Source organism: Colobus angolensis, unplaced genomic scaffold, assembly GCF_000951035.1.
Source record: "Colobus angolensis palliatus isolate OR3802 unplaced genomic scaffold, Cang.pa_1.0 Scaffold131, whole genome shotgun sequence".
Taxonomy (NCBI): Eukaryota; Metazoa; Chordata; class Mammalia; order Primates; family Cercopithecidae; genus Colobus; species Colobus angolensis.
The window spans coordinates 4,391,984-4,415,912 of record NW_012114364.1 but is presented as its reverse complement, the minus strand read 5'-3'; the positions used below and the strand labels follow the sequence as shown (position 1 = coordinate 4,415,912).

Here is a 23,929-nt window from a genome sequence, read left to right as displayed (position 1 = left end):
TCAATGAAATAGAATACAGTCCAGAAACAGGCCCACAAATATGTGCTTAATTGATATTTGACAACTGTACCAGGGAAACTCACTGGGGAAAGGCTAATTTTCTTCAATAATGGTACTATAAAAATTGGGTAACCAAATGCAAAAAAAAAGGAATCCCAATCCTTTACACTATAATTAAAAATTAACTCGAAATGGGCCAAAAATGTAAATGTAAGACCTAAACCAATATTATTTTAAATAGAGAGTATAAGAGAAAATCTTTGAGGCCTTGAGTTAGTCCAAAACTCCCTAGGTTAAATATAAAAAGCATGTATCATAATAGAAAAGGATGATAAATTAACAAGTATTAATCTTCAAAAGATAACATTAAGAAAGTTAAAAGAAAAGGAGAAGATTAGGAGAAAATATTTGCAAAACATTTCTGGTAAAGGATTTGTATTCAAAATATATAAATAACTCTTAAAACTCAACAATAAAAGAAAATAACCTATTTTTTTTAAAAAAGAATGAAAGATTTATATAGATACTTCACTAAGGAAGATACACAGGTAGCAAATAAGCATATGAAAAGATAGTCAACATCATTAGTATTTAGAGAAAAAAAGCAAATTGAAACCACAGAGATAATTCTATTAGAATGTTGTTTTTAAAAATATCACCTTTTGTGTATGAGCTTTAAAAAGGTAAACTTTATTCTCTATCATTTTTGTCTCAAGTACAGAAAAGTATAGAAATAGATCTTCTTGCCTCAGTAAGCTCTCTTATTAGTCTAAATACCTTAAGTCACCTCTCTCCAATAATTATTTTTTACTTGATAATAAGCTTTCATAGATGTGTATAGATATTTAACTCTGATAAAACATACTTCCCATATCATTAGATATGTTAAAATATAGCATTTATTTAGGTCATTTTCATGACTCTTTCCCCTGGGTCAAATTTTAGTACAACTTTTATTACTTATACATATGAATTTCATAACCATTTAACATCTATATAGTAGATATGTGAGTATTGATTTAGAAAATGTTGGAATCATTATGGTTGGTACACGTTTGTGTATATAGCAATCTATTTTTAATACTAAATCTAAATCTATATTTCTTAAATCTTAACTAAACTTAAATCTATATTTAAGGCTAATTGACAAAAGCAAGTCTAGAAATTTTTAATTAAATATTGAGTAGTACAGTGGCAAAAGATCTGTCCTGGGATTCAGAGTATCTTTGTCCTGGCTTTAACTTCATCACTGATATCTCAGGCTAAGTACTTAGAAATGCTCAACTTTTAGATCATGGGCAGTTACGTTATCTTACTTGATTTTGGTTTGCTCACCTATAAATTTATGAGTACTGATTCGATTATCACTGGAGTAGCTTCAATTTGAATTGTCTATTCTATACAGATTGATTAATTTCAGGCACATAGAAGAATTAAAATTTGGCTGTATGTCTAGGACACTTTTAAAGAATTATTTTTCTTTTACCTTCTTATATTTATTACTAGCTTACCTTGAAACAGGGATCCTCTTTATTTCTTCCTACTCTTTAAGCATTTTCATTTTCCATTTTCCTCTAAAAAGCCAGGTTGGTGTAATACTATATTGAATCCATTCTCCCTAGAACCCACATTGCCCTCTATCACTTTTTTTATAGCCTTTTTTGTTGTTCTGTTAATTTAATAGCACTCTTGATAAACGAACCATCCTTTTAGGCAGAGCATTTATTCTTTAGAGCCAGAAAAGATAAACTCGTCCAAACACTCATTTTATAGATAAAGATGCTGAAGCTGAGATAAATTAAACAAATTTCAAAAATTTCAGTTACAGTTTTGGGACTAGTAACAAGGACTGTTGACTTACAAGTCCATTGTTCTTTCCATAATGTTATAATGCATTTTCCAAGTAAGTGAATGACAACGAAAGGAGGATTTGAATCAAGACAGTGGGTTAAGCACATATGTCCTTATTGCCTTCCATTCCAAACATCATAGCTGCCAAAAAGACATAAAGCAAATAGTAAATGTTAAAAGGCGCTGGAGATAGAAAGGATTTTACTGAACACAAAACATTTTGAAGAATTTCTGAAAGATAGCACACAATAAAATCAGACTGATGAGTGAAAATAATGGTAATAATCACCCACAGTAAAATTTATTAAGCATTTACTGTGTGCCAGGCACAATGCTAAGTATTTTCATGTATTCTCTTATTTAATCCTCAATACACACACACACACACACACACACACGCACACACACCCCACACACTCTGAGGTATGTTCTATTATGATCATTGTTTCACTGAAAATAAAACTTAAGTTGGTTGAATTATCTGAAAAGACACAATTTGCAGATACTGAATTGAGATTGGAGCCAGGAAGTCTGAGCTTTGAGGCGCCTTCCTGATTATCTGTTCTGAAAACTTAGCTTCCCCACCTTTCTAGTTCCTAGCTCCTTTCTTTTTTGTTTTGTTTTGTTTTTCCAATTTTCATTTCAGGTTCAAGGGATGCATACATAGGTTTGTTACATGGCTACATTGTGTGTCGTTGGGGTTTCGTTTACAGATAATTTTGTCACCCATGTAATCAGCATAGTACCCTATAGGTGGTTTTCCAGTCCTCACCTCCTCCCACCCTGCACCCTCAGGAAGGCCTTGGTGTCTACTGTTCCCTTCTTTGTGTCTGGTTCTTAGAAAAAGGAACCCAAAAGCATGAACCTGAGAAAGCAAGTGCAAGGCAACCCCCTCCAACCCCTCATGAAAGCAAGAAAAACCATAAACTCAAAGACAACAGGTGAAAGAGAGTCCTAGATCGAACACTTGATAACTGAATTGGAATCACTAGGTGGATCCACTCTGTCTTCTCTCACTTCTCTACACCGAGAAACAGCAGCACTTGTTGCTAGTTAAAGCACCAGCTTTTTCTCTGAAGTATGACATGCAAATAGTAGAGTGAGAGCTGAGATAGGAAAAGAGGCATAGCAATATCCTCAGACACTTTTCAAAGGCCTGGAGTGACTGGGCTGCCACACCCAGTGACAAACCATCTCTTCATTTTTCCTTGCAGAACACTCCATTCTTTAGCCACTTGCACACCTAGTCCTAGAAACAGGCTCTTATTATTGGAAACTGTATGTACTGACAAGAGTGAAAATACCAATTTTATTATGGAGGTATACAATTTAATCTAAATCTTTAAGTACAAATATTAAATAAAAATATACTAGCTCTTTGAGGACTTCCATCTTTATGAAAGAACTTATCTAAAATAAATTATCCCCAAGAATATAAAATGAATGGAAAGATTTGATTATATGCTTTAGAAAATAAATACCAGAGACAACCAAGAAAATAATAAGCTGCTATGAAAAAGAGACAGTCATAAAAAGAAAGTTTGAAAATAAAGAAATAGAAAATGAAATACTAGGAAAAAGTTAACACAAAAATACAGCAATGTAATATTAAAATATCAGTCAAAATATAATTCAAGCCAAAATTAAATGTGAAAGAGTGATATTTAACTTAGAGAAATGTTACCAAGATGCCATTAGCATCCTAAACCTAGAGCCAACTATGTACCTAGCCCCATAGCTTTGAAATACATGTGTATGAGGCAAAAACTGTTAGCGGGAAAAATGAGCAATTCAACCAATTTCTCAAAGATTGCCAGCTCAAGGAGATAAAATAAAATAAGGCTATTTGAGACTTCAATAAATCATTTAACAAGCTTTAGCATACATATTATATATGTTTGTGTCTGTATTATCTATTATTTTTAAACATCTGTGGATGATTTACCATATGTAACTCCAAAAATGCTATTAAAATCCAAAATGAGAAATAACACTGGTAATTTTCTCTGACCAATATATAACAAAATTAAAATACAAAGTGCAAAAATATAATCTTCTTAAAACCATATCTTTGGGAGGCCGAGACAGGAGAATTGTTTGAATGCAGGAGGCAGAGGTTGCATGAGCTGAGATCCAGCCACTGCATTCCTGCATGTGTGACAGAGCCACACTCCATCTCAAAAAAAAAAAAAAAATCCTTGGAAATTTTAAAATTATAAATAACATTTACTTTAAAGAAGATATCAAAATTAAATGGTAGAAAGAAATGATCTCCTCTATATGAAAAGAAGCAATATGTCACTAGATTGGAATTCTGAAGAAATGTAGGATCATTAAAACACACACACACTCATACACACACAATCTCTTAGCTAGTCAAACTATAAAGAAAAAATACAGATAAAAGCAAGTAATAATAAGTAAATGATCATGAAGCAAAAGATGTTTCAAAAAACTAATTGCTAAATCTTTGAAAAAAAATGTGAATAAAAATTTCCACAACTGATCTCATGTACACAAGCTTTGTTTTATGCACAAAATTATTTAAAATGTTGCATAAAATTACCTTCAGCTACATATATGGGTATATATGAAGTATAAAAAGTTTCATGATTAAAATTGGGTCCCACCCCCAAGACATCTCATTATGTATATGTAAATATTTCAAAATCAAAAATATCCAAAATCTGAAACACTTTTAGTCACAAGAATTTTTGGATTAGGGATATTCAACCTGTATTCAATTGTGTATGTATGCCACATTCTCATGTATTATTCAGTTTTGAAAAATAAGGAAATCCTGTCACCTGCAACAACATGATGGATCTGAAAGACATGATGTTAAGGAAAATAAGCCAGATACAGGAAAACAAATACTGCATGATCTCATTTATGTGTAGAATAAAACAAATTCACCTCATAGTAACAGGGACTATCATGATAGTTACTAGGAGGTGGGGGCTAGGGAGATTTTGGTCAAAGGATACAAAATTTCAGATAGAAAAATAAGTTTAAGAAATTTATCATTAAACATGGTGACTTTAATTAGTAACATTGTATTTTGTTCTTGAAAATCACTAGGAGAGTAGATTTTAAGTGTTCTCACCACAAAAACATGACTAGTATGTGAGGTGATACATATGTTGATTGGCTTAGTTTGGCCATTCCATAGTACGTGTATGTTTCATAACATCACGTTGTATACAATGTTTGTGCAATTTTTATTTGTTGATTAAAAATAAGTAAATTTTACAAATATATACTCTTATTTAAGCTAAAATTATTAATTTAGTTATATTATTTTCAGTTATTTTCATAAGTTTTCATTTTAATTTTAAAATAAAAAGCTTAGTGATGGTCTTGCCCACATAGGAAAAAGTGTAAAAGATTGTTATAAACATAGAAAAATATCTAAAGTCTAGGACTAGGATTTATACTTACTCTATAAAATCCCAAAATGCTCAGAATCACTAATTGTCAGATAAATACATATTAAAGCCACAGTAAGATATATCATACATTAGTCAGAATGGCTATTACTAAAAAGTCAATAAACATAGCAGGTGTTGATGAGGCTGCAGAGAAAACAGTTTATACACTGTCGATGGGACTGTAACTTTTTACAGCTTCTATGGAAAACAGTATAGTGATTCCTCAAACAACAGAAAATAGAACTACCAGTTCTATTTGGTCCAGCAGTACCACTACTGGTTATCGACAAAAAGGAAAAAAAAATCTTTATAAAAAGAAGATACCTGCAATTGTATGTTGATCACACAATAGCAAAGATCAACCTAAGTGGCAATCAATGAATAATTGGGTAACTATAATGGGGTGTATATACACTGTGCAATACTATTCAGTCATAAAAAATAATGAAATCATGTCTTTTGCAGCAACATGGTTGGAACTGGAGGCCATTAAGTGATACAACTGAGAAACGAAGTCATTACCACATGTTCTCACTTATAAGTGGGAGTTCAAATAATGTGTACCCATGGACATAGAATGTGGAATAATAGACCTTGGAGACTTGAAAGGATAGGAGGGTGGGTGATGAAAAATTACTTAATGGGCACAACATACATTAATCAGACAATAATAGCTACATTAAAACCCCAGATATCACCACTATTCAATATATCCATGTAATAAAATTGCACTTGTACCCCTTACATTTAATTTTTTATCTCTCAGTTGTTATTTTATTATTATAAAGTACTCCACTTGGTTTTTAATATTTTAATGTTTTGATAATGTTTAAATATTAAAGCAGAACATTTCTTTGATGCCTAGTCTGTTTGTCATAGATAACTTTTGTTATTTTGAGGTATGTTTCTTCAACATCTAGTCAACAAACATTGAAGAAACAAACGTACCTCAGAATAATAAAAGCTATTTATGACAGACCCACAAACAACATCATACTGAATGGGTAAGAGGTCAAACCATTCTTGAGAACTGGGACAAGATAAAAACACCCACTCTCACTCCTCCTACTCAACATAGTACTGGAAGTCCTAGCCAGAGCAATCAGGGAAAAGAAAGAAATAAAAGGGATCCAAATAGCAAAAGAAGTCAGACTATGTATCTTCACTGACAATATGATTCTATACCTAGAAAATCCTAAAGACTCTGCCAAAAGTCTCCTAGAACTCATAAATGACTTAAGTAAAGTTTCAGGGTACAAAATCAGTGTACAAAAACCAGTAGCCTTTCTATACACCAACAATGTCCAGATCGAGAGTGAAATCAAAAACACAATCTCACTTACTATAGCCACAAAAAAATGAAATACCTAGGAATACAGCTAACCAAGGAAGCAAACGATCTCAATAAGGAGAACTACAAACCACTGCTGAAAGAAATCAGAGATGACACTAATAAATAGAAAAACATTCCATACTTGTAGATTGGAAGAATCAATATCATAAAAATAGCCATAGTGTCCAAAGCAATTAACACATTCATTTCTATTTGTCTGAAATTACTAATGATATTCTTCAGAGAATTAGAAAAAAAAAACTATTCTAAACTTCAAATGGAACCAAAAAAGAGCCCAAATAGCCAAAGCAATCCTAAGCAAAAAGAACAAAGCTGGAGGCATCACACTACCTGACCTTGAACTATACCATAAAGCCACATTAACCAAAACATTTTAGTACTGGTACAAAAAAAAGAAAAAAAAATAATGACACATAGACCAATGGAACGGAATAGAAAACTCAGAAGTAAAGCCACACACCTACAATCATCTGATCTTCAAAAAGCCTGGCAAAAACAAGCATTGGGAGAAAGACACTCTCTTCAATAAATGTTCTTGGGTATAACTGGGTAGCCATATGCAGAAGATTGAAGCTGGACCTCTGCCTTTCACTATATACAAAAATTAACTATAAATAATCTCTTATACTGCCCTGTAGTAATAATGTGCTCGACAAAATAGATGTACTATTCACCATAACAACTTCTGCAAACATCAAGCTTTACTTTGCCCTCTAATTACCCCTTAAATATGTAGATAGCACCATACTGACCTCATCATACATCTCTCAAAGTAATGAAGAAAATGGATGACAGTATGCTATCGCAGTGATAAGATAAAAGAGGAAACATTATTAAGGAGCTTTACAGCAGAATTATATATCAAAGTGTCAGTTTAGATAAAGATATTCATCCATTTGCTAGTATAGGATGTATTTGAGGACAGGAAAAGTTAAATTTGTAGTTTCTTTATAACAAACGCTCCGAAAACACCCAGAAAACTTGATGGGGTGTCTTTTCAGCAATTTCCTGATAGGTTTTCTCTTCCAATTCCCTGAATGCTATAAAAGGGAACTGGGATTTACTGATAATAATTACAGGGGAAAATCTCTCAACTTTTACAATGTGCACAGATGGAACACTACCAATATAAAAGGTAGTTTGTTTTTTATGTACTAAGCTAGGGAAATGTTACAACTGGTATATTTTTGTGCCTTGCATTTTAACATGCCAGCAATAATTATTTAACTCTTATTGAGAGATCATTAGACAGATAAGAAATTAGGGAAGAAAAGGTAAAATACATATACTTCAAATTAAGTTAAACTTGAAGCTCTGTGAAAGGTGTTCTGTTTTTTCACCTAGCTGAATCTGAAATCAATTGAGGTCATAGATGGAATGTAAATAAGGAACAGTGTGGATGGACAGGATGGGAAGCGAGCAGTGCACTGTTGAGTTTTATCTATTGCTAATCTGTTACATAGTGGTTTTATTTTATTCCTACAGCTGTACTTCTACTGTACTTAATTAGGTAGTGCATAAGTGCTCATCATATTCATTTCTAAAAAAGGTTGTCTGCATGTAAACTGTTGTAGTTTGGATAAGGTACTTTAAAATATCTTCCCCAGAGAGCTTAAAAAATGACTTCCCTAAAAATTTTCATGAGTGCTAATAAAATGAACTCCAATCTATTTTCAGGTCATACCCTTCTGTTCTTTTCTACTTCACTTAGACAACTATATTTAATCATTATAAAAAGATGGAGTCCAGTTCCTTAAATCCTCATCTTCTTAGAATGCATATTTGTAAGAATTCTGAATGTTATCAAATAGAGTTTGACATAGCATCATTGTTAACTAGTGAATACAAATACTTATATAAATAGAATATGAAAATGTGATTTAATACAATCAATTCTATTCAACAGTCTTGCCAGACATAACACATACTCTAAAATCAACTACACAATCAGCCATAAAAGAATCCTCAGCAAATCCAAAAAAACCAACATCATATCAACCACATTCTCAGACCACAGAACAATAAAAATAGAAATCAATATTAAGAAAATTGTTCAAAATTATACAATTACATGGAAATGAACCCACCCCTAAATGACTTTTGGATAAACAATGAAATTAAGGCAGAAATCAAGAAATTATTTGAAACTGATGAGAACAAAGATATAATATACCAGAATCTCTAGGACACAGCTAAAGCAGTGTTAAGAGGGAATTTTATAGTGCTAAATGCCCACATCAAAAAGTTAGAAAGATCTCAAATTAACAGCCTAACATCACACCTAGAGTAACTAGAGAAACCAGAACAAACCAACCCCAAAACTAGCAGAAGACAAAGTAACCAAAATCAGAGCTGAACTAAAGGAAATTTAGACATGAAAAACCAGACAAAAGATCAACAAATTCAGGAGCTTGTTTTTTGAAAGAATAAGATAGATAGCGTGCTACCTAGACCAATAAATAAAAAAAGAAGATCCAAGTAAGCACAATTAGAAATGACAAAGGGGATGTTACCACCATCTCCACAGGCAAACAAAAACCCCTCAGAGAGTACCATGAACACCTCTATGCACAAAAACTAGGAAACCTAGAGAAAATGGATAAATTCCTAGAAATATACAATCTCCCAAGATTGATCCTGGAAGAAATTGAATCCTAAACAGACCAATAGGAAGTTCTGAAACTGAATCAGTAATACACAGCATACCAACCAGAAAAAGCCCAAGATCAGACAGATTGATGACCAAATTTGCCCAGATATGTAAAGAAGAACTGGTACCATTCCTACTGAAACTATTCCAAAAAAGTTGAAAAGGAGGGACTCCTCCCTAACTCATTCTATGAGGCCAGCATCATCTGATACCAAAACCTGGCAGAAAGACAACAAAAAAGAAAACTTCAAGCCAACACCCTTTATACACATAGATGCAAAATCTTCAACAAAATGTAAACAAACTAAATCCAGCATCACATCAAAAAGCTAATCCATCACGATCAAAAAGGCTTTATCCCTGGGATGCAACATTGGTTCAAATGTACACAAATCAATAATTGTGATTCACCACATAAACAGAACTAAAAACAAAAACCATATGATAATCTCAATAGATGTAGACAAGGCTTTTGATAAAATTAAACATCACTTCATGTTAAAAAAAAATCTCCAACAAACTGGGCATTGCGGAAATGTACTTCAAAATAATAAGAGCCATCTATGAAAAACCCACATCCAACATCATACTGAATGGGCAAAAGCTAGAAGCATTCCCCTTGAAAATGAGAAAAATACAAGGATGCCTTATCACCACTCCTACTCAACATAGTACTGGATCAGCCAGAGAAATGAGGAAAGAGAAAGAAAGAAAAGGCATCCAAATTAGGAAGAGAGGAAGTCAAACTATCCCTGTTTACACACTATATAGATCTATACCTAGAAAACCCCATAGTCTGTGGGCAAAAGCTCTTTGATAACTTCAGCAAAGTTTCAGGATACAAAATCAATGCACAAAAATCAGTGGCATTTCCATACACCAACAACGTTCAAGTTGAGAGCCAAATCAAGAATGCAATCTCATTCACAACTGCCACAAAAAGAATAAAATACCTAAGAATACAGCTAACTAGGGAGGCAAAAAGATCTTAACAATCAGAATAACAAAACACTTCTCAAAGAAATCAGAAATGACACAAACAAATGGAAAAACATCTTCTGCTCATGGATAGGAAGAATTAATATTAAAATGGACATACTGCCCAAAGCCATTTACAGATTCAGTATTATTATTATCAAACTACAATTCTTGAAAGAATTACAAAGAAAAACTATTTCAAAATTCACATGGAACCACAAAAGAGCCCAAATAGCCAAAGCAATACTAAGCAATGCAAAAAACAAAAAAGCCACAAAGCTGGAGGCATCACAGTACCTAACTTCAAACTACACTATAAGGCTATAGAAACCAAAACAGCGTGATACTGGTACAAAGACAGACACAGAGACCAATGGAACAGAACAGAGAGCCCAGAAATAATGTTGCACACCAACAACCATCTGATCTTCAACAAAGTTGACAAAAACAAGCAATGGAGATAGGGCTTTCTATTCAATAAATGGTGCTGTTATAACTGGCTAGCCATTATGCAGAAGATTGCAACTGGACCCCTTCCTTACACCACAAACAAAAATCAACTCACGATGGACTAAAGACTTAGATACAAATGTTAAAATTTAAAAAAAAAAACCCTGAAAGATAATCTAGGAAATAAAAATGAAAGCTGAAACAGAAAGGAAGGTAAAAGACATAGGTTTAGCAAAGACTTCATAATAAAGATATCAAAAGCAATTGCAACAAAACCAAAACCTGAAAAATGGGACCTAATTAACTTAAAAAAACTTCAGCACAGCCAAAGAAACTACCAACACAGTAAACAAACAACTTACAGAATCAGAGAAAATATTTGCAATATTTTGGTTTTGTAAATAATAAATCAGTATTTAATATTAGATTTAATGCAATCAATTCTATTCAAGAAACAATTTTTTTTTTTTGAGACAGTCTTACTCTGTTGCCCAGGTTGGAGTGCAGTGGCACGATCTAGGCTCACTGCAACCTCCGCCTCCCAGGTTCAGGCGATTCTTCCTCCTCAGTCTCCCGAGTAGCTGGAATTAGAGGCGCCCGCCACCATGCCGGCTAATTTTTTTAGTTTTAGTAGAGACAGAGTTTTGTCATGTTGGCCAGGCTGGTCTCAAACTCCTGGGCTCAAGTGATCCACCCACCTCAGCCTCTCAAACTGCTGGGATTACAGGATTACGCATCCAGCCCCAACAAACAATTTTTAGGTGTCTGCAATGGTCACGATTCTATACTGGACACCAAAATTGGTAGGAAACAGGTGTTCTAGTATTTAGCATAACGAGGACAGGCAGTAGATTGTTCAACTTCCTTCAGACATGCAAAAACAGATTACATTTTTGGAAACAAGAAAATATGAAATAAGCTAATTTCACTGGGATTAGGAATAAGGCTATAGTTGGCTGTAAGGATATAAAAAATATGTACAAAATTAAATACAAAAGTGAGGTAAAAATACAGAAAAAAGGAAAGACAACAAATATAATAAAGAGGAAAAAAATGAAAGCTGAAACAGAAAGGAAGGTAAAACTTTTGATTTCATGATGTCTCGGTTAGTGGTAGGCAAATCAAACTTCAGTTTTAGCTGCTTAGGAAAGAAAATAAGAAGAATTTTTAAAAAATAAAAAAAAAGGGAAAGAAGAAAAAGAACAAAATGCTAAATATAGTTCCTAGGAAAACTGGGAATGCATTATTGACTTTAACCACATAACAGCAATTGTTTAACAAAGAAGGCTGTATCTTAAGCTTTGTATATCTAAAGATATATGTTTATTGCATAGGTAATCAATTTCAAATGAAATAAGTACCTCCAGAGAATCTCTTAAGAACTATAGTTTTTCATTTTGTATCACATATTGTTCCCTTCATTGCAGTAGGTCTGACAAACACTTTGAGCAGTCAATGCCAGGATTTTGTCATTATATAAATTCATGACTCTAGTATTGTAAGACATTTTTTGTGATACACTTCAGTGTTGTCCCAAATTCCATGATCATTTAGCTTTTGATAACAAATATAAAGTTGGGTATTTTCAACAGAATCCTGAGTCAATTTTCAAAATTTAAACACATTTAACTTGAACCAGTTCTTCCTTGGCTTTGCCAATTAGTCTGCATTTGAGGAACACGGCAAGTTGTTGGCAGATTAAAGTAGAGATGAGGCTCAGATGAGTAGGACATATCGATTGTCATGTCTCATTAGTAACTTCTAAATTGACAGTTTCCTTTCATATCACAGTGACAGAAGTACAAAGCATTACTTACCATTTATTTTATGTTGGTACACATGCACTGTTGTATTAGATTTTTAAACTGAGCATTATTTGGTAAAATGTTTAGTCATCTCAAAAAGCTAGTAATAAGTCAGTATTTCATGAGTGTTTTCAAAAATACACCCTTAATGGGGACTTCTGCAATACCGTGCAGGAAATACTGACCTATGGCTAGATATAGTTGTTTACAGCTGTTCTACCTAAACTTTGGTTCCTCAAGTATACATCTTTAAAAGGAGGACAAGGCCGGGCGCGGTGGCTCAAGCCTGTAATCCCAGCACTTTGGGAGGCCGAGACGGGCGGATCACGAGGTCAGGAGATCGAAACCATCCTGGCTAACACGGTGAAACCCCGTCTCTACTAAAAATACAAAAAAATTAGCCGGGCGAGGTGGCGGGCGTCTGTAGTCCCAGCTACTCGCGAGGCTGAGGCAGGAGAATGGCGGGAACCCGGGAGGTGGAGCTTGCAGTGAGCTGAGATCCGGCCACTGCACTCCAGCCTGGGGGCAGAGCGAGACTCCGTCTCAAAAAAAAAAAAGAAAAAGAAAAAGGAGGACATGTAGTACCTTATGAAAGGAAATTTGAGTTACAAAATTTATTTCCTGAAATTTTACATTTCTTCTTCTAACATTGCCACTAACAGAATAGGAAGTGAGGACTCACAGGAGTAAAGGTTTAGGAAAAGACACAGATCTCATAAATGTGTCATATGGGAGGCACAATATATCAAAATCTCATACTTATATTTTCATTTAGACCTCATATTAACTGTATAAAGCTGATATTACCACCTTTTATAGTTTCCACATCTCTCCAACTTTCAGGTCTTTACTCATATTCTCCACCCACTTGGTGCAGGGATGAAACATTTTACATAATCCCTTATTGACCCAAATTTAGGGATCACATACAGAAAGGAAGAGAATAATGGGAGAAAATGCCACCCTCTTATTGTTTTCTTTAAAAATAATTTTGTCTTCAGGATTCTTCTACCTCGTTGTTCTGGGTACCTATTCAATTTCTTGACACTGTTTGCTTATAGATAAGGCAATAGCCACAACTAATTATGAAGCACTGCTAAGACACATGACTCTATTCACTAATACATCATATTTCTGCCTAACATTCATTTGTGGACATCGTCGTCATATAGCTGTGCACGATGTTACACTACTGATTCTTCTTCCACCCAACTGTGCTTTAAAACTGTCCATGTCTCATCATTCCCACTGCCACCATTCTAGTGTAAGCTTCCACCATCTTTTGCCAAGGCCATTATAATAGCCTATTTTCTAACTAGTTTCCTATGTACACCATTGGTCCATGATAATTAGTATTCCAAACTATGTTCATAGGGATGCTTATAAAATGTGAATCACTCACATCATTCTTCTGCTGAATACTCTTCAATGGCTTTGTCTGGCAATTCTACAGAAATCTAATCCTCTAATAAAATCTTTGTCCAAAATCTGACTCCCATTTACTTGTCAAACTTTGTCTCCTCTCCCGCAGTGTGCTGGCATTGGTGTTTTCTGGCTTGTGAGAGCTGAATATTCAAGAGTTTTTCAAGCCACTGATATCATGTTGGTAACTTGAAACTGGCTGTGGTAGGAATATGTACACCACAGATATCAGTAACTGCTGCAAATCAGAACCCTTTTTTGGTCTTTGTTGATTCATTTTGGAGAGCTAGTGTTATTTATTTACCAGCACACCACTGTTACTATTGCTTGTTGCCTTGATTACAGTGTTCCACCGACACAGGTTTTGTCTGACCTTCCACATGTAGGCTTACTCCCTCACTTTAGCATCTCTGCCCTTTCTGTTCTCCTGTCTGGATGCTCCTCCCTTGGATCTTTACATGGCTGACATTTCCAGTCTCAATCCAAAGGTCATTTCCCAGAGTGGCTTCCATGACGATCTTAATCAAAAGACCACTGTAGGTTACTCCAGTGTCTCTATAGCATCAATCTTATCCCTGAAACCTAGTAAAGCACCTTTAAAGTCACCTGCTTCCCTGGCAGCTAGATTGTATTTGGTTGAAAGCCACAGAAAACCAAACAGTGAAGCATATATTTTTTCTCACAGACAAGAATCATGGGGTTGGACATTAGGCCTGTGTCCTTTCCTTCTTCCTACTCCACCATCCTTAGCACTTGGCAGTTATCTTCATGAATACAAAATGGGAATTTTACCTCCAAGGCACCTCAAGGCATTATAACTGTGAAAAGAAAGGGGAAAGAGGAAGGGCACAAAGACGAAAATGTTGAAGGCTTGTGCCAGCAGTTTGTCCGTTTCAAAGGCCTTCCTGGAAGCCATACCCGGTGACTTTATACTTGAAACAACTTAGCAAAATTGCAGTAGAGTCTGGAAAAAGAAGTGCATTATCTTTTCAGTTTCTGTAGTTAAAGATGGCAAGGGATTTGAGGGTTGTGGATGGCTTTGGGATAGATAATTCATATTGTTAGCTTGAGTGCTCAACACATTCTGTGGAATTAGTGAACAGTAACTTTAAATGACCCAGCTGCATCATTATCCACGTTGCAGCTTTGGATGCATCATAAGTCAAATTCCACAGTCTAAATGTCAATGGGGTTAATGAAAACTCATCATTAAAGAATAAAAAGAGAATTGAACTCCTCTAGATCATTGTAAGCTCATCCCTTTTAAATTCTAATATTTTTAAGTTCCAATATTTTGTTCTTGTTTTTGTTTTGTTTATAACGTTCCAGCTATTTCGAAGGAAGTCTTTTGACAATGTGGAACTTTACTATCAGGCAATTGATGATGTTGTGATCATCTTTCAATGATCCACTGTTATCACTATAAACACATTGGTAATACTGTAATGTAATATGAGGCTTTTAGCAGTGTTATAGCTCTTTACCCAAGCTCACAATGGTCCACGTTGCTGTATCTAAAAAATAAACTTGCCACATATCTTTATTGTTTTATTTTGAATCCCTTTTCTGTGGCAGGGTAGAGGAATAAACAAGAGCACAGGCACTGGAGTCAAACACAGCTGGTTTTGGATTCTGGCCTCTCCATTGTTAGCTTTATAGCTTTGGGCCAGATGATTCATCTTTCTGAGCCTTAGTTGTTTTTATCTTTCTTTAACTGAGTAGTATAAATAAGAGTAATCTCTTGATATAATAGTAAGGATTTTACATGGTAATCTAAGTAAGACAAATAAGCACTGAATAAATGATGGCCATTAACTCACTTCGTTCTGGACTATGTATTAAACTCAGTGACCTGTAGAGTGCATTTGTGAACCACTTCCTGCACCAGAATCATCTGCAATGAGTACTAAAAGAACCGATTTTAAGGCTCCACTTCTGCCTCTCTTTTTTTACGTCTCAGTTTTTAATATCCCCTTATATGTAGTTTTGCTTTCTGCAGTTTCACTTTCCAAAATTTCAGTTACCCTCAGTCAATCGCAATCCAAAATTATTAAATTGAAAATTCCAGAAATAAGCAATGCATGAATTTTAAATTGTGCACCATTCTAATCTGGCACCATCACAGTCCATCCTGCCCAAATCTTCCCTTTGTCCAGGATATCCATACACTACCTGCCTGTTAGTCACTTAGAAGCCATCTCAGTTATCAGCTCAACTGTCACAGTATCACAGTGCTTATGTTCAAGCAACTCTTATTTTACTAATCATGGCCACAAAGTGCAAGAACAGTGATGCCGACAATTTGGATATGGCAAAGAGAACCCATAAAGTGCTTCCTTTAAGTAAAAAGGTGAAACAGATCGACTTAATAGGGAAAGAAAAAAAAAAGTCAGATGCTGAGGTCACTAAGATCTGCTGTAATAATGAATCTTCTATCCATGAAATTGTGAAGAAGGAAAAAGAAATTCATGCCGGTGAAGCACCTTAAACTGCAAGTTATGGCCACAGTGCGTAGGTGCTTAGTTACAATGGAAAAGGCATTAAATTTGTGAGTAGAAGACATGAACGCAATCATGTTTTGATAGACGACATTTGAGTTTAGTACTAGCTGTGCTTTTAGGAATCCATTGGGGATCTTGGAATGTACTCCCTGAGAATAAGGGAAAACACCTCTAAATGGTCCACGGGTAAATTTGTATGTTAACTAAAATTTAAGAACCTCAAGCAATGACTTGTTGATCAGATTAGCTTAGAGAAGGAGAAGTTCCTGGAATGATTTTAAGTGTTTGGATTCCTAAGCCACATCTCAAATGGAGCCCAGATTCTAGAGCCGTATTGCCTAGACTTAAATCCTGGTCTACTACTTACGAGTTATTTCCTTGGAGAAGCAATTTTAACTCTATGGATCTGAGTTTCCCCCTCTACAAAACAGAGATAATAATAATACCTACCTCCAAGTGCTGTTAAGAGAAGTAAAATGTTTAGAACAAGGACGTAATCAACACTATATGTGACAATAATGAGTATTAGAAGTAACATTGTTATTAGGATTCCCAGTGTGTACCTCAGGGCATCAGTGATTCACAACATGACTATAGATTATACTCACTGGTGCCTGAAAATCCTGATTCCCAGGCCATGCTGCAGACTGAGGAAGTCAGAAATACAGGTATATATGAGGAGGCAGGATCCAGACATCTGTGTTTTTAGGGCTCCCAGGTAATTCCACTGGGCAGTGAAGACTAGCACATAAAACTCTCCAGGTGACTCTGATGATCATTGAATACTACTTGTCAGAGGTATACTGATAAATAGAATAAAGGTGAATCTTTATTGAGGAGAGAAAGATTAAGAACTCAGCCTCTGACCAAGAAAGCCTACAGCGTACAGAGCTATGGTAAAACTACTGAATGTCAAAGAAGAAGCTTCTAAAAGTAAAGCCATGATTGAAAAAAATAATAATAATAGGCACAGGGTTTAGAATCCCTCAGATCTAGATTCGAAACCCAGATTTCCTACTTGTTAGTGAATTACTTAAACTCTCAATATTTTCCTTGGCATTATAAGGATTGTTATAAGGATAAAAATGGATTAAAAATGCAAAGCTCTTAGCATACAATAACCTCCATATCATAGATGTTCAGTAAAAGTTTACTACGGTTATTATTGCTTTTAGGAGTAAGGATTAATGGAATGGGAAGTGTGAGGGAGAGCAAAGGGGCAAGTGTAATATGCAAGTATTTGCCTTATTCATTGAGAGAGTGGTATTCTTCAGAGGTGGTAGACAATAGGAGTAGGTTCTAGGAAAATAATCCTTCTTGCTTTTGTTGTGCTTACCTGGCAGCCTCTCCAGTTCTTATGTATTATTCCTCCTGATCTGAGTTATACTAGTAAACCCAAACTTCTCTGTTACTAATCAAATGTGATAGAAGTGTTTCATCAAACAAGCATCAGGAGGTTCTGAACAAGAACCTAAGGGAACTGTTATAAATAAACCACACACACTTTATTCCAATAGATTTAGGAATAAAAGTAAGTTGCTGACTTGAAGCCTTCTTTTGCTTCCTTCTGGAACCTGGCCTTGCAGGTTTCTGATATTCTTACAGAACTTAAGGGAATCAGAATGCTGTTTAACACTCCAGCCTCATATCCGTTTATCACTTCCACCTATTTGTTTCCAAAATGGCTAGGTCTGGCTGGAGGAACTTGATCTCTCCCACTTCAGGTTTTCAGACTTCCTTTGGCTTTTACCACCCGCTGTGTATCCCTGACATTATACTGCAAGACTCCCTTGGAGGGGCACCCAGTAGATGGCTTAAGGGGTACCCCAAGATGGTATAGGCTCCAATGGGCACTGCTTTTCAGCTGTCTCCCTCAGACAGAGAGGGCAAGCGGGTCACCAAGTTCATTGCCTGTGCCACCAGGAAAGAGATGCTAGTCTCCCTTCTTTCAGGCACACCCAGTAGCTACAATTGTTTCTGTCAGAGCCTTCCTTACTTAGTTATTGGAAGAGAAGCAAAAGACCCAGTACTGTGTCAAATTAATGATTTAACAATTCTTTAATTTTCTTTTATCTCCCAATGACCTCTTATGAGGACTGGGAAAGTCCTGTGGTGTAATAGGAAAGAGCTGGCTCAGCTTTCATGAGTCTTAATGGAGACATGTCTGGTTTCCTTGATGGCTCTTTTTTGAACAATATTTTTCTCAGCTTTCAATGGTCTTAGAAATTATCTGGAAACTGAAAAGCAAAAATTAAAAAACCAACAACTCGTTTAGTAGATTCTACTCCTAGAGATTTTGGTTTAATTGGTCTGTGGTAGTAGATCAGGTAAAAAAAAAAAAAAAAAACTTCACGGGTGATTCCAATCAGCAGCCTTTGCTAACGACCTCCTTAACACTAATTGCTGTCATCTGTGGGCTTTTATGACTAATTCTGAAACTCCTCAAAGAATCCCATTCAGTACCATGTTACAGACTGTATTAAAGAATACTAGAGAGTACAACGGTTTCTGGAATTCTGGAATGAAAGAAACCTAAAAAAAATCATTTTGTTCACTTTTCTCTCTCTGGGATCTGTAAACTAACAACTACAGAATCATTTTGAGCATGTACTTAAAAGGCATATTCTGCGGACTTACCCTTACACCTTCTGAATCAACATTTCTCAAATGGGATGAGGATTAGGCATCTGCATTTCAATGAGCTCTTCTGGGTGATTCTTAAACACATTCGTGTTAAGAACCAATAATCCGTAGCAGAGGTTCTCAACCCTGGCTGCACTTTAGCATCACCTGAAGGGCTTTAAAAAGCCCCATGCCCAGCCCCCCACTCTGTGCCAATCACATCAGAAACTATCCAGGTGGGACCAACCTAGGCATTTGTGTTTTTTAAAGCCTCTCTGGTTGATTTTAAGATGCAGTTAAGGCTGAAAACCACTGTTCTGGAGATTCTGGTTTAATTTGTTTGGCATAGGTCTAAGGCATTAGTAACTTCTAAATGCACTCTAGATAATTTCAATGCACAGCCTAGGTTGAGAACTACTAAAAATATTCAGGTTAGTATCATTTTCAATTTTGTTGGACTTCACCCAGTGTAGTCTCTAATACTCTTCAGCCTGCACATTTAGGCTTGCCTTTCTCTTCTAGTCCAGATCCAAGCAAAGCTAATAATAATCTAGAGTTGTCAATTCACGAGAAGTTACAGGTTCATGCAGACACAGACCTCTAACACCTGCCTTCCTGAGCCAGTCACATCAATTAATCCATCATTCATTCAACAAATGTGCATTAGACACTTGATATTTGTTAGGTATATCCTAAAATGTATGGTACATCCTAGATGTTAGGTACATCCTAGGATGACATGTGCTAAGACACAGAGATGTGGAATTCTGTGGATGCAATGAATAAGATATTTTGTTTCTGATATCCGAAGAAGTGTATACATTCACAGAGATAAAGGAGGGAGATGTACCTGCAAACAGAGGGTAGTAATTATTGTAACAGATGAGTGAACAAAGAGCTGTAGAAATGCAGACATGATAGCAACTGAAGCTGCTTCAGAGAGTCAGGGAAGATGTTGTTGAGGAGATGGTTTTTAAGCCAAGTCTGCCCTTACATGGCCTTAAACACTCACCATGATGTGATTTCTGTCTACCTCATCTCTCGCCACTCATCCCTTGCTACTCTCATCCTGTTTTCAGCTTTAGCTATAATAAACGCCTTTTATTTCTTTGAATATCCCACACTCTCTTAACAAGCCTTTGATCTGCATTTATTCCCTTTGTCTGGAACATTCTTCCCTCTTTCTCCACTTACACCTCCTACCTAGGACTCTGCTTAGCAGTTATTTCCACAAATAGATCCTCCTTGACTTTTTGCTGATGATAAATGTCTTTGTTATACATCCGTGGACAAGCCTGTAGTGCTTCATTTATAGAACACACCCACTTTATTGCATGTCTATGACTCCTCCCCTTCAACCCTGTGAGTTCCATGAAAGCAAGAGAAAGGAGCTATCTCCTTCACTGCTGTCTCCTGTGCACAGCCCAGGGCTAGCACTACTGCATGAACGAATGAATTGAATTTCAGGAACGGGGAATGCTATGTGCAAGGCATAGGGGTGGAATTCTGTGGCATGTCCTAGCAACAGCAAAAAATTGGGATCGCCCCACTGTAGGATGGACAGGAGGAGGTGTTCTGAGATGAGCAAGAAGTCAGCTGTTAAGGGCCTTATATGTAACCCTAAGTGTTCTGAACTTTACTCTGTAGGGAGTGGGAAGCCAGGGAAGGTTTTATGTGCAGGAGAATAATAATTAGGTTTACCATTCAGGATAATTACTATGGAAGCAATGTGGCAGATGGGCTGAAGAAAGAAGAGTAATTTAAAGGAGATCAGTTAGGAGATGTTCCAGTACTGCACGTGAGAAATGATGAAGACTTCCCTGAGAGTGATGGGGCTCTTTACAAAAGGCAATTCCGAGATAGAATCTACTGCACTTGACGACTATCTGCATGCAAGGGGAGTGTGAAAGACACCATAGTTTTGCTTGAGAAGATGACTTTTTTGGGGGAAGAAATTTTTGTAAATATGGAACAAAGGAAAAGAAGAGCGGGTTTTAGGGGAAAAAAAATGAGCTCAGAGAGTTCCATGCATCCATGGGCATCTAGGTAGAATTTTTGTTACTGTTGTTTTAGAGATAGGGTCTCACGCTGTCTCCTAGGCTGGAGTCCAGTGTGCAATCATGGCTTACTGCAGCCTAGGTAGAGTATTTTTTGCAGTTAGAAATGCATAAAATCTCAGCTTATTGATTGTGGAAGTATCTGGTTTTGTCCAATGGACTATGTAGACTTCCCGTTTATGTACTAAAAGGTAGACTTTAGAAACTGGCAGTGTCACATTGATTCAATGATTTGTGCTACTTTGGCCCACAATTGGCCATCAGAATGACTACTTCAAAGAGGGTCTCCATCAAAGTCACTTTTTGTTATTTTATTCAGTTAGATACATACACCTATGCTAACCCCACCCAGATTCTGAGGTGCTAACAATTTTGTTATAGGTGGCTGTGCTATTATATTTCTTTCTCATTAGATTGTGAGCTTTGAAAGGGGGTATCATATTCTTGTTAAGCTGGCACCAAGCATTAATAACAGAAACTCAAATTACTGGATGGATGGGTGAATGGATAAATTTGTGAGCTGATGGCAGGGATGTAGGATGCTTTCTGGAGCTAGGCACTTAGGAATCGAAAACCTCATATCCTATAACATAAATGCCTAAGTGGTTTTTCAGTGAGTTATTTACTGCAGCCACAAGGATAGAAGAGCTCACCCATAAGTATTTTTAAATGGCCCTTTATTGAATTATTTTCTCTTGGCGATATGAAATAATCCAGGGAATTTTAAAGTTTATGGCTATAAAAGACTACATGTTTCTTGATACATGAACCTTTGATATTGTTAAATGAAAGAGAAACATTTAAAATAACTGTTATTGAAAACTCTTGCTTAGTACTGTTCTAAAGGCTGGTAGATGGGCACATTATCAGACTTTTGTTTTAGGAAAATAACTTTGTGGACCATTTGAAGAGGCTGTAGGAGAAGAAATAATTCCAATTGGACAGAGGAGAGATGACAAGGGTCTGGAATAATCCAATGGCAGTGAAATGGGAAAAGTACATTAATTTTATTCACTATGATATACCATACCCTGAGGATACAATGGTAACCAAACCAGACAACTTCCCACCCTCAAGAAGTTTATAGACAAACTGCAGAGATGCACAGCAATCCATTCATTATAGTAATACATGTAACGTTGTAGCTATGACAAACTGAAATAGGAGAGGAAAAGTTGAACTGAAAGGAAGCATCTCAGAGGTAAAACCGACAGAATTAGTTTTGTTATTGCAGTATCAGAATAAATAATAGACATGTGTCCAGCTCTTCTTTACTGACATAATATTCAAACTCATTTGTATGACACAAATTACATGAAATCCCATCAAAGAAAAATGTATGAAGTGACAAATGTGTGGAACAAGTTAAAATGACCTTTAACCAAACGATGAGACCAATAAGCTATGAATATAAATTCTGATTATGCAATTTAATTCCACTTGCTTTTCAATGTCATCATGCAATTGGAATAATAGTACTATAAGCTGATGAGATACAATTTATTCTAGGTTTCTCTATTTTGGTTTTTTTTTTCATTCAGATGTTGCAAGAGCAATTGAGTTACTGGAAAAACTACAGGAATCTGGAGAAGTACCAGTGCACAAGCTACAATCCCTCAAAAAAGTGCTTCAGAGTGAGTTTTGTACAGCTATTCGAGAGGTATGGCACTAAGATTTTAGTAACTAAATTCAACCATATGTCTTCTTCATAGAAAACATGTCTTTTCTACACAAACAGTTGAAATTGTTAAGATTGGAACTACATTTTAATTTTTTGTTTTTAGCTCCTTGGACAGATGATAAAATATAATTTAGCCTGCTAAATTAGATCCAGCCAGGATTTATACATTCATATAACCAAATGTTGATCTTCTGGTACCAATGAAGGGACTGCCTAGCAGGTGACTGTTGCATGTAGTCTGTGCTATTTAGTGGTCACATGAAGCCACCTAGAAATTCAGGTAGAAATAGTTATCATTAATAGGGGCTGAGGTTGTCTAAAAAGAACATACAATTAATTCTTTCCCAGGTAAATCTGAAGTAGTACTGACTAAACGTTACTGTCTAAGGCAATGATGGAAAATATACAGTTAGGCTGGTATGTCTTTCTAACAAATCTACATTGTAATCCTTTCTTCACTAATGGTTTCAAGAAGACTAAGGTGAAATAAGTATGTTGAAATGACTATTTGAATTTTGTATTGACTCTGAGTGGGACTGACCATTCAACTAAAGAATTTAATTGGTTACAAGATAAGTCACTTGAGATCTATAAACTATATTGTTTTACTTGGTAACCCATTACTCCTTCCCCAACAGGAACCAAGTAATAATTCATTAGTTAGAACCTAAAGTCCATAAATCCATTTGCCCTTCCAAAAGTCCTCAGTGTTGAATTACCTACTGTTATTCTCTCCAAAGTCTGTTGAAACCAATGACTACCTAGAGAGTTTATTGTAGCATAGGGCAGGCACCTCTCATGAATGCTTGTGTCACTCCACCTTTCTCTTTACAACTCTTCTTGTGGCTAATGTATATTCTTTTACCTCAACAATACTAGTTTAGTCACTAGGAAGGAAAGATCAAGGTAAAGACATACAAAACTTCTCACTACAGATTTAAACTGGTGCCTATGCAATGCATGTAAAATTTGACCTTTGTTGGAATTTGTTGACTTATGCTGTGCTTGTGCTAAATATTTATCAGGTGAAGTGTTCACTATTTAATTTTTGTTAATATTGAACACAGCTTAAGTATATAACCATAATAACATCTCTAAGTTTTAACCTATGAATTTGATTGAAGGCT

General features: G+C 35.6%; 1 protein-coding gene across 1 annotated transcript in view; it reads left to right on the top strand.

Moving 5' to 3' along the window:
- LIN7A (lin-7 homolog A (C. elegans)) overlaps positions 1 to 23,929 on the top strand; it is a 150,303-nt gene that overhangs the window by 29,046 nt on the left and 97,328 nt on the right. Inside the window, exon 2 of the mRNA XM_011934118.1 lies at positions 22,663 to 22,781. Coding sequence (XP_011789508.1) covers positions 22,663 to 22,781 — 119 coding nt within the window. The remainder of the gene's footprint in view (positions 1 to 22,662; positions 22,782 to 23,929) is intronic.